A 12,007-nucleotide genomic window follows, 5' to 3' on the forward strand; every position below is an offset into this window, starting at 1 on the left:
AATAGATGCTGTGCACAATTAATGTGGCTGCGGAGGACCATGGAGAGGTAAATTCAGATCCAATATCCCAATGCTTAGACTGTGATTGTGTACCTTGTTGATTCCTTGATGGGAAAACAGCATAATAAGGAGTTATCATCAACATATGGTTTCTTAACACACGTGATTTATGTTATTGTTTTTTAATGTTTATGTTTGTGTTTATATATTTTTCATTCAGTTGAAATGGATGAATAAAATGGGTTGTACAATGTATATTCTCTTGTATCTTGTTTTATATAATTTAAGGACTTTGATAACTGGCGACGAGGATAAAAAACCAAAATGGAGTAAACTGACATTGCATCACATTTAAACAGTTATAAAAGGATTAGAACATCAATCAAGTCACAATTGACTAAGCTAACAAACAAGCTGAACAATCACGAAATTGATCCTAGGCAAGTTGACGAACGTCTAGAACTTCTGGACTCAACATCAGGGCTAGAGATATACAAGGGCTGGCTCACTCCTTTGATGTTAGCGGTCGCCACCTGATCCTACTTCCCCTCCCCCGCCCCTCCACAGTGACGTAGCGGAGATACATCGGCGCGAGGCGCGACGGTAGCCTAGCACGGCAGTGCATATGTCGCCCGGCATCTACGCGCATATTAATAATTGTGTTTATAATCATGTAGTTTTATAGTGTGATTTTTAAAACGGGTTTCGTTAACCCTCCAACTTGCAATGGTCGAACTCTGTAGTGGCAAGGCATTTTTGGCGATTTTGCAGTCATATTTTCGAAAATTCATATAAACTATAAACCAACAGATCAAACCTATGAACTGTATTTATTATTTCCAACTTGAAGTGTTCGTAATGAAATGAAGAATTTGAAAATGGCAACGAAATAAATATTAAAAATATTGTAGAAAATATTGTCAGTAGGTAGAAAAATTGCTGCATGAACCAAAAATGTTTCATAAGATATACAATTTGTTTGGAATTTATTTCCCTACATGGAAATGTAAAAAGATTCCAATTACCATTTATACAAAGTTATGACCCAATAACAATAAAATGACAAGTTTCACGATTTTGCACAACAAATTTCAAATAAAAACCAAATAAATGTATTATCAAAGAGATAAAGTAGGGCCTAAAAGTAAACATTTTTAGGCAATAATATTGGAGATCAAATGAAGTAAGAATTGTTTATGTATACTGATCATTTCAATAGATGTTTATGACTTTTTAATAACTGTTTAATTGTCTAGAAAAACATTTTGTTATTCACACGTATATATTATTTTAAAAACCCAAACCAACTATATAAAATGAATTAAACTTATTCCCCTACATGAATATTAAATATACATAGTTATAAAGGCAAATATACAAAAATAAATATTTTATAGTTTTTTCTATAAAATGCTGCTGTGCCTTTTTCATTTGGCGATTAAATCGTTTGTTAATTATGACGAAATGTTTCAAAAACGGGCTAAATGTAATGTCCCAGACCTCAAATTAAGTAAGTATATCCACATAAAACAGTTTATAAACTAAATAAGTACAATTTTTACAACTAATAAATACGATTAAAAGTGATAAAGTCAAACCCGCGATATTCGTTGTTGGTAAACAGTCAATGAAGTTCACAAAAACTGGCAAAAAAATAGTGTCTCAAGTTTCTAAAAGTAATGTCACATTACAGTCGAGGCACAATAAACATTTACAACGTATAATCACGATGTAAACTGATAAAGTAAAATCATACTAAAACTCGACTTTTTAGTTATTGGTCAACAGAGATTGAGGTTAGTTAGTCAGGCAACTTAATGTATTTTTGCAACTGTATGTTATTTTAATGTATTGAAATATGTAGGGCCTATAATAAAATGTAATTGATTAATTGAAATTCTTTTCCTTCCTGAAAAAAGTTACAAAATACTAAGTATAGGTAATGTATTTTTATACAACATCAATGTATTTTATATAACCTCAATGAATTCTAAAAGGTATGAATAAGTAATAAATAAATACAATTAATAATCCATACATTAAGATACATTCGAGCAATACGAACACAGATATTACACAATAAATTTAATGCATTGGATCAATAACTACAGTAATCTTAGCCATCGCTTTACATTCCACTCCCATCCTTAAATATCTACTAAAGTTAATTTTTTACTTATTAAAATTGATGTTATAATAATACGTAATCCTATTTGAAAATCAATTACTTTTATAAAGTACATTCATACCTAATAAAAAATGTCCAACATAGAGCTTAATAAACACTAAATGTGCGGTAATACCAGTGCTCACACAGGCAAAGACATACAATGCCGGGAGCCCGAGGTATCGCCGTGACGTCACAGCGGCGGAGTGGTGGGGAGCCACCTGGCATCACTTTCTGAGCTCGTGTGGCCTAGCCCTTGTATATCTCTAGCCCTGACTCAACATGGACTAAATTTCTTGAAGTTCAAGAGAAAGTAGAACTAATAATAAACGACACAGAACTGGATGAAGAAGTAAATTACAAGATGGACATTGAAGAAGTATTCATTAATTTGAAGATTATGTTGAGGCAGTTGAAACCTATTTCACTTTCGATTACAACTCAAGAAATTAATGGTAATGCAAGCAACTCTACTGGAAATACAGCTTCAACATCCCATATTTCTAGGTTGTGAAGACATTCGTTAGGCCTCGTATGAAAATTGTTATCACAAAAATGACTCGGCTGCAATATCTATTTTGCGTAGCATGTGTAATCTTTGGTCATATCAATACCCGGCTGAGTCTATTGTTAAGTTCTCAATATCTTCAGTCAACTGTAACAATTGTGGTATTTTTGTATGTAGCTGAGTGGAATGGCACTGAACGCAGGGAAGCATGGAGTGGCAACACTTACACTCACCACTCATGGCAGTTCAACCGACGCAACACCCAGCCGCAGCCACAGCCACAGCGTGTACTGCTTGTGGCGGAGGGGGGTGGGGGAGCTCAACAACCTCCTGTCAGCGTAATTTACACCAGGGACTTAGCACAACGCCACGACCATGTCATGCTGGAGGATGTTGACGGCACTGAGTATAGGGTATGCAATTTTATTTGTGTTTTTCTACTAGGCATTGCTAAAGCTTTTTGTAAGGAAACAGTCTAAGCCCTGGCCCACTCAGGTCTTGGATTGTTTAAAACTTTTTGGGAGGGGTATTTAAAAGGTCTCTTTAGTAATAGTAATAATAGTTGCTTGTATTTAGATTAAATTACTACTGTAACTAAATAATTAGCACGTCCCTGCACAAATGTAATTTTGATAAGAGGAATTTACATAGTACAACATACATTTTGCTTCATTTTAATGACATCCATATTAAAGTTAGCAAGAAAAATACGAGTGTTGTTCAGAAAGTAAGGAACGTTGCCGTCTGACGCGAAAGGCGCACACTTGCTAGTTCATACGTGTTCGCCAACTCAATGAGTGTCCAGCCATCACAGCGGGGTCGTCAATGCGCTTCCCGTTGTCACAAAATTAAAGTTTAAAAAGTCTGTTGCAATTTAAAATCCAACCAGTTGTGAGGTGTGGTCTGTAATGCGGGTTTTGCTGGTCATACGCTTACTTAAACTATAGAAATTTATCGTCAAGGGTGTGAAGTTTACGGAAACAACGTAATAAATTAAAGTTCCGTCTGGAAATGGTGCATTCAGTTTCAAAATGGCCAAACAAAAGTTAACAACTAAAATTCTATTTTTGCATGACACTGGCCGAACCCACTTGTCAAATTGCACACAATCTCATCCAATCATTCCAACGGGAAATGTTCTTTTAAAGCGCCCACTCTACAGCCCCCAACTGGCTCCGATTGACTTTAACTTGTTTTGTGTACCATAATTAAGACTTGGTTTGCAGCACAGGGCATTGATTAAGACGAGGACCTTCAATTGCATGTCACAGGGTGGCCGAGTTTGCAGGCGGTGGAATTCTATGACAAAGGAATTTCAAAACTCGCCCACCACTTTGATGAATGCCTCAATTTCGGCGGGTATGTGGAAAAGTACTATTTTGGTTGCTCTTTCAAACGTATATAATACAAGTTTTAACTTGAACAAACTTTTTATTTTATTTGAAAATGTTCCTTATCTTCTAAACAGCCCTCTTATAATTTAGTTACTTATAAAAGGCGATGAGTGAGTTTTCATTCACATTTTATTTTCTTAGGTCCTTGATCCATCTCAAATGACTCTTCCCGTTCGAGTAGAAGAGGATTTAGATGCAGAGTCTATTAGACGACACGAATTTGAACGTGGATCTGACCTTGGAAGAGTCCAAAGAAGAGACAACATAGCAGATTCAGAACTCCGAACTCGGGATCAGATGTTTATTAGAGATGGAAATGCAGAAATCTTGAGACTTGTGACAAGAGGTCGTGTTGAAGAAGAAGAACCGAGGTTGAACCAGCCAGATACAAGACCCTACACCATAGTGGAGGGCATGGAAGGTGCTGCAAAACAGGAGGAAGAAGGCAAAGAAATTATCATGCAACGTTTCATTGAAGACCAAAAGAAATCTACAGAGGATAATGAGAAAAAAATAAACGAAGAGGAAGAGCTTGATGGGATTGATATAAAGGGATCAGAAAAAGCAAAAAGAAACACAGAAAATGGACATTTTTTACAAAGTTTATTAGACAGAAACCAACAAAATTTTTCATCTTCTGAAATAAATAGACTAACAGTATTACAGAGAGATTTACTGTTGACAAGGTTTCTAGTTGAAGAACAAAGAAGAACTTTAAGTCAACTGCCAGTTCATGATGACACACAAAGTCTTCCAGGAATGGTCACAAGTTTGACAACTATGGCAACACAGACTGATGTAAATAGAGGGACACAAACAGAGGTACTTTACACTATGAGGCCACCGAGAAGAAAGGCCAAGAGTGATCTTGATGACAGTGAGGAAAGTGATACAGAAACAAGCATGGATTACCATAGCAAAATTATCAGAAAACATAAAAAGAATAGGAGAAGACTAATTAGAGACCTTGACATTCCAGAGAGAGGACGATCTTTGAGTAGGTGTGATATTAAAACTCCTATAATGGAAGAAACTGAAAGTGCAGTTGAAAACATTGCTGAAAATACTCAGTTTCAGTATGCCAAAGGTGCAGCTGGTCAAGGTGGATTTACAGCAACAAAATCAAGCATGCTTCGACTGCAATCAACAAGAAAAAAGATTAAAGAAGGAGTACGTTTAGAAGAATCAAATACATCACTATCAAAACATTTATTTTCATCAGAAAGTGCAAATGGAGTTCTAGCTAATGCAAGAATAAAAAGTGTAAGTGAACAAAATTTATTTTCTTTAAATACTGGAAAAGATTCTTTACAAAAATCAGGAACCAAATCACTACAATCTACACCAACAGCCAAGAGAAAAGATGAAAAAATAGTGCAACAGAAACTTAAAAGAGTGAGGCATGAAATGAGTTTTTTAGACGATGATGAATCAGATGAAGAAGTTTATGGTAGGTCAAAATCGAGTTTAAATACAAGAAATGCATGCACTAGTCCTATACAAACTTATGTCAAAAGAACATCATCATCAACAGAACGGTTAAGTTCAAGATCTGATAAAAGAGAAGATTCTTCTGGGAAATCCCAGTCAAGAAGTGTAGAAGGAAGGAAAACACCATCAAGATATATGGAATGGTATAAAACAAAAAAGGAGGAATGGGAAAGGAAAAAGACAGAGGAAAAAGAAAAAGAACGCCAAAGAGCAGTGAAACCAGTAAAACCAAATAGCCAAAGACTTTCAAGAAGAGATACTCAAACTCCTAAAGTTAATATATTCCAGGAAGGGACCTCTAGAAGATCTCCTGCCTTTAGATCACTAAGTGCATATAGAACCAAAAAAGAAATTTTAGCCAAACAAAATGCTATCAACACTTTGGTAGAAAGAACCAAGAAAAGAGAAAAGTCTTCAGATGAAAAAAAATTCAGTCCATCTCCAGAAAGAAAACTGAGTTTCAAAGACATCAAAGAAGAACAGAAACCCAAAGTGTTTGAAGATGATCGAGATTCAGGTATTGCAATGTTAGCTCCTGGAAGTCAAAATATGAAAAGGAAAAACCAAAATCTAATGGAGAAAAAGAGTGTATTTACCATTGTTTATGATGATATGCAAACTAAGCAACTAAGACTAGATAGTGCTTCACCTCCTTAGCATGAAAAACATTTGTAAGTGGAAACATTTTTCATTAATTTTAAAACGGAAACAATCACCATTATTGCTTATTTGTTTTTGATACCTTAATATTGTATTAAATGTCATATTATGGAATCCCCCTGCAGGGTGGCTAGTGAAACCACATTGAAAAATTCCCTGACTTTTCCCTGACGATTCCATGATTTTTTTTAACTTTCCCTGATCGACAAATTCAAAATTACAATTTTAATACTAACTAATTCTTCAAAAGGACTAATCTTTATCTGAAAAATAGCTTAAATATTTGTTTACATGAAAAAATACATAAAATCTATAGATAGGCCTTCAGGCTAGCTTATATTCAAACTTTGCTACTTGCCTTAGTAAAATTAAATAACTTCTTGATCAGCATTGTACGTGTTATTAAATTTACGGAAAGTAAATAAGATACGTCTTACAACACTTAAAACATATATTTACGCTTATACTGTTACTCACAAGACGGTAAATATACAAAAGATGGTAAGTGGTGATCGATTTCGATTGGACACTCCAATCATCATCAGACCCAATAGGCGAATGACATGGGCGGATGAATGACCCAACGTCATTCGCCTATTTTTTTTTTTTTTTTTTAAGGGAGAGGAGGTAAAAATGCTTTTACGCACACAGGTAGCCAGCCTGTAGTGTGAGACTCCTGAGCTTGTCAGACTACTCACTAAAAAACCCCCTCTACTCTGTTGGACACAGACCTGGGATTGTTTGTCACATTACTTCAGGTCAGGTCAACGTGTGACCTAAGCCCTCAGGGCTCGCGCCGTTTCTGGCATTCAATTTCTTTATGACCTAGACTGCATCTCGGTCAAGCTCTAGCTTCTTTGTGCGGAGAATATCCTGGACGAAATGTGACATACAGGTCCAATTGTCCTCACCCTCCGTCATCATCGGAATGACCGTGTCCACCAACGTCATTCGCCTATTGGGTCTGATGATGATTGGAGTGTCCAATCAAAATCGATCACCACTTACCGTCTTTTGTATATTTACCGTCTTGTATAAGCGTAAATATATGTTTTAAGTGTTATAAGACGTATCTTTATTTACTTTCCGTTAATAAAATTAAACTGAGTTTTTTGAAAGATGATACACAGTTTATAACAAAACTTAATTTGTACAAAAACACAACATTTATTTCTACAGAAATATTTCTTAGTTTTCACACACACAGCATACGTACTCTAACCAGATCAACCTTTCCTAACAATTATTATAATTATTATAAACATTTTAAAAATTTTTCCTGACTTATGACAAAATTCCCTGACTTTTCCAGATATTTAATATTCCCTTACATTTCCAGGTTTTCCAGGTCACTAGCCACCCTACCCTGGTTGTTGTTAGTCTTGTTTACAGCTAAACAAAATCATTACAACCTTAAGTTTTTGTAAAAATTTTAATTTTGCAACATTGTTATTAAACTTACTTATGAGATATGTTGCTCATGCTAATGGGAAAGAATGTTATTTAATAATACTACCTGTTACCCTCAGGCTTCACCCCGTTTGACTTCTTTATTTATTTTTTTATTATTTATTTTCTTTCTTTTATTCATAAGTATTAATAAAACTATTGATTGGTTAGGTTAAGCTGAAATAAACAAAACATAATACAGTAAAACAAACAAATAATCACAACTGATTTTAATAAGGTAATACATTGAAAGAATAACGAGCAAAAAAGTACAGCTGAGGTATTTTTAACATATTCAGGTATATAGAAAGATCCCTTTCGAAAAGAATTACCACCTTAAAGGGCAATCTATGAAATAATGGATAGTTTTGCGCAAGGTTTCTCGTCATGACGAAGATTTTAAGTATATGGTTTATGGGGGTGTGACTTTTAGTTTTCTCAAAAGTTCGGGTACTTTGGGATTTATATATGGATTATTATGCTAAGACATTTTAGTCCCCTAGGTGAGGAAATGTAAATATGTGTTTTGTTGCTACTTAGAGGTAAACTGTTAAGAACTCCATTTACAGTTTATTGTTGTATAAAGACAATGCAAGAAAATAAAACATAAATTTTACAATGAGACTTTTACACAATGTTTGTATGACAAGTTTGTACACAATTCAAGTCTTCTAACTAAAATCAAACTTCCTTTGACAATGATATTATAGCATACAGATAGATAAATTACATTAAGAAGCAAATTACTTTCTGTAGAGATTATTCATTTGTCATTTAAGGCAATGGCGGCTCACCATAAAGGTACATTTCAGTGGGAAAATATGGGCGGGTACGATGATGATAAGCACTTTTTATAATGTTATCTTCAAATCCGGAACGATAAGAAAAAATCCAAATAATAATTTATGTAAAATAAAATCATATCTTAACAGCTTGAAAAATTCTTCAAAAGAATTTGAAGGGCGCTCCTTTGTCAGATGCAGCCCAACAACATAAGAACAAGATTTGGGCAGCACCCACACCTCATCCTCACACCAGTGTTGTTCAAGCCAGTTCCGACTTCCCTTGGATCTGCTGTACCTCCATAACTGCTGGTTGCTACAGTACATCACGTGGCGAACAATAATCCAGGAAGTGATTTAAAAGCTAAGATATTTGTTTGAAGTTTGAATGCATAGTGTAAAAATAAAATACTACTATTCCTACTAAAGCTGTCAACTCTAAATTCTGCAGCGAAAAAACACATTTTGGTGCAGGGTTCTGGCTGCTTCTGAACATCCACCACTTTTAAGCGATTTCTAATTGTTGGTCATAGATGGCATATAAACCAATTGTTATTAGGTTGCCTTAAACAAAAAATACCCCCGCCACAGCAAACCTGCAGACTAAGGGAATTTCCATTTGCCTGATTGGATTTACACTAAAATGTCTAGTTAAAAATATAACATTGATTTCCTATTTAAATAGAATTAGTTTAACAAGTACTTAGGTTTGCTGCATCAGGGAGGGTAAAACTTTTTTTTTGTAAAATGTTAATATTTAGTAAGAAATAAAAGCATTTTCCAAATCTGATCAAAATATGTCCATAAACAAGCAAACTACTACAGTTTACTTGTTCTCCATAAGAATAACATGGGAATTTTAAATTTACATTTTTTAAATTTTCTCCGTAACCATTAGGCACATAACAACGCTTCAATATACTAAATTATTTGTTTTTTTAAGCTCTACAAAATGGTTTGGAAAGAAATTGCTAAAATTTATGTTTTTTGGGTCAAAAATGGGAAAAACCTATTTTTACCCCATAAAACCCCCCCGTAAACCCCCATTCCCATAGTCCGATCATGCTGGTTCGCGAATTCGTTCAAATAAATGTTGATTCAGACGTTTATACCAAATTTCATAAAAATTGGATCATTTTTGCTCGAGTTATTGAGCTAACGGACACACACACACATATATATATAAATATATATATAAGCAAAATAATAAAAACCAGAGTACCCTGAAATTCATTTTTTATTTAAACTGATACGTATTTCGGCACTAAGGCCATGATCACAGTATGAGTGTTATGACAGTATGTAAACAATTAAAATAAATAAATAGTTAATAACATATGTTTTGAATTCATAGTAAAGTTTTGATTAAATCTTTGTAAAAGTTTTGTGATCATGGCCTTAGTGCCGAAATATGTATCAGTTTAAATAAAAAATGAATTTCAGGGTACTCTGGTTTTTATTATTTTGCTTATTAATTGAAAAAGTAGCCCTAAAAAGTGAACAGAACTATCAAAATATATATATATAAATATATGTATATATATATATATAAATATATTATATATATATATATATATATATATATATAAATGCATTATTAAAAACTAAGTACCCTTTTTTTAATTCATTTTATTTAACAATGACTAGTTTCGACGATTATGTCATAGTCATGTTGTTTTTATATCTCTCAAATACAATAAACATTTTATCTAAATAATAAATACAATCATATGATTTCATAGGTTTTGATGACTTTAGATTTCTTCTGTTTTAAATGGTCTTTATACTATATATAATAATTTTCTCTCTTAATTTAACTGCAGGATTTTTTTTAAATATTATACTATATAATATCCTTATTATATATATAATATTATAATATAACTAGCTGACCCGGCGAACTTCGTATCGCCTAAGTTATAGGTTTCCCCTAAGACAGACCGATGGAAAGAAAGTACCGTTACGTTTAATTTTCAAGATGATCTCGTTCGCATCGCTCAATCACGTCCTGGTTGAAGTTCGTTCGCTACGCTCACTCACCTTTGGGTTGGAGCTCGTTCGCTGCGCTCACTTGCCTTCAGGATAGCTCCTTTGCTACGCTCACTCGCCTCTCTCGTTCGCATCGCTCAATCACGTCCTGGTTGAAGTTCGTTCGCTACGCTCACTCACCTTTGGGTTGGAGCTCGTTCGCTACGCTCACTCACCTTTAGGTTGGAGCTCGTTCGCTGCGCTCACTTGCCTTCAATCCTTGTAACTTTAATGCTATTGAACATCATAAAAAAGAACCAACTTGTTTAATTAAAACAGCTGTTAAGATTCATTAATTCCATTTCTCATAAGGTTAACATGGGAAACTCCAGAGCCACTGGGGCGGAGCCCTTTTAAGAATTTCGAAACGGGAAATAGTTTACGTCCGATTCGCATACCTACAGAATTTACACACCAAATTTCATAACGATCGGTGAAGTCGTTCCGGAGGAGTTTGCAGACAAACACTGTGACACGAGAATTTTATATATTAGATAGCTAATCATCCATGGCAACATAAATTGGCAACATTTCATTCATTAACACACAGACTTGTAAATATTCCTATGTCCACTGAAAACTTTAACAAAGAAAAAAATACTATTATATATTTGGCAGTGAAAAATGGATACAATCCATCTATAATTGAAAAAAATGATTAAGAAGAAATTTAAGAGAAAACTTCAAACACAAGGAACTACTTCAGGAACAGAAAACAAAAAGAGAAAAGAATTTATTTGTATACCGTACAATACCAAAATTAATGAAGCCCTAAGAAAAACTTTCAACCGTTTAAATGTAATAATCAGTTATAAAACAAAAAATAATGCTTTTCAAATAATCAATAACAAAATTTCAAAAGAAAATATAGCTAACCAAAATCAAGACAATATAAGAAAATCAAGTATTTATGAAATCAAATGTTCTAATTGTGATAAATCCTACATTGGGCAAACAAGTCGAACTTTTGAAAAACGGTTCAAAGAACATATTCAAGCATTAAGATCAGGAAACCGCACAACAATGAAATCTAATTTTGCAGAACATTTAATACAAACAGACCATGAATACAAAAGCATCCACGAAAATTTAAAAATCCTTGAATATGAAAAAGACAAATTAAAATTACATGTTAAAGAAGATTTTTACATTTACAAAAACTATAAACAACACCCAGAAAATTTACTAAACACAATGAACATTAACAAATCCAATCCAATATTTGAAAAAATCCTGCAGTTAAATTAAGAGAGAAAATTATAATAGTATAAAGACCATTTAAAACAGAAGAAATCTAAAGTCATCAAAACCTATGAAATCATATGATTGTATTTATTATTTAGATAAAATGTTTATTGTATTTGTTAGATATAAAAACAACATGACTATGACATAATCGTCGAAACTAGTCATTGTTAAATAAAATGAATTAAAAAAAGGGTACTTAGTTTTTAATAATGCATTTATATATATATATATATATATATATATATATATAATATATTTATATATATATATATACATATAT

General features: G+C 33.4%; 1 protein-coding gene across 1 annotated transcript in view; it reads left to right on the forward strand.

The window, feature by feature from the left end:
- LOC128983577 (cadherin-86C-like) overlaps window positions 1–6,649 on the forward strand; it is a 297,541-nt gene extending 290,892 nt beyond the window's left edge. Inside the window, exons 20-21 of the mRNA XM_054402910.1 lie at window positions 2,853–3,088; window positions 4,211–6,649. Coding sequence (XP_054258885.1) covers window positions 2,853–3,088; window positions 4,211–6,217 — 2,243 coding nt within the window. The 3' untranslated portion in view covers window positions 6,218–6,649. The remainder of the gene's footprint in view (window positions 1–2,852; window positions 3,089–4,210) is intronic.
- Window positions 6,650–12,007: the final 5,358 nt, after the last annotated feature.

The sequence above is a fragment of the Macrosteles quadrilineatus genome, unplaced genomic scaffold (assembly GCF_028750875.1).
Source record: "Macrosteles quadrilineatus isolate MER2022 unplaced genomic scaffold, UCM_ALF_1.0 Scaffold_1__1_contigs__length_201487025, whole genome shotgun sequence".
NCBI lineage: Eukaryota > Metazoa > Arthropoda > Insecta > Hemiptera > Cicadellidae > Macrosteles > Macrosteles quadrilineatus.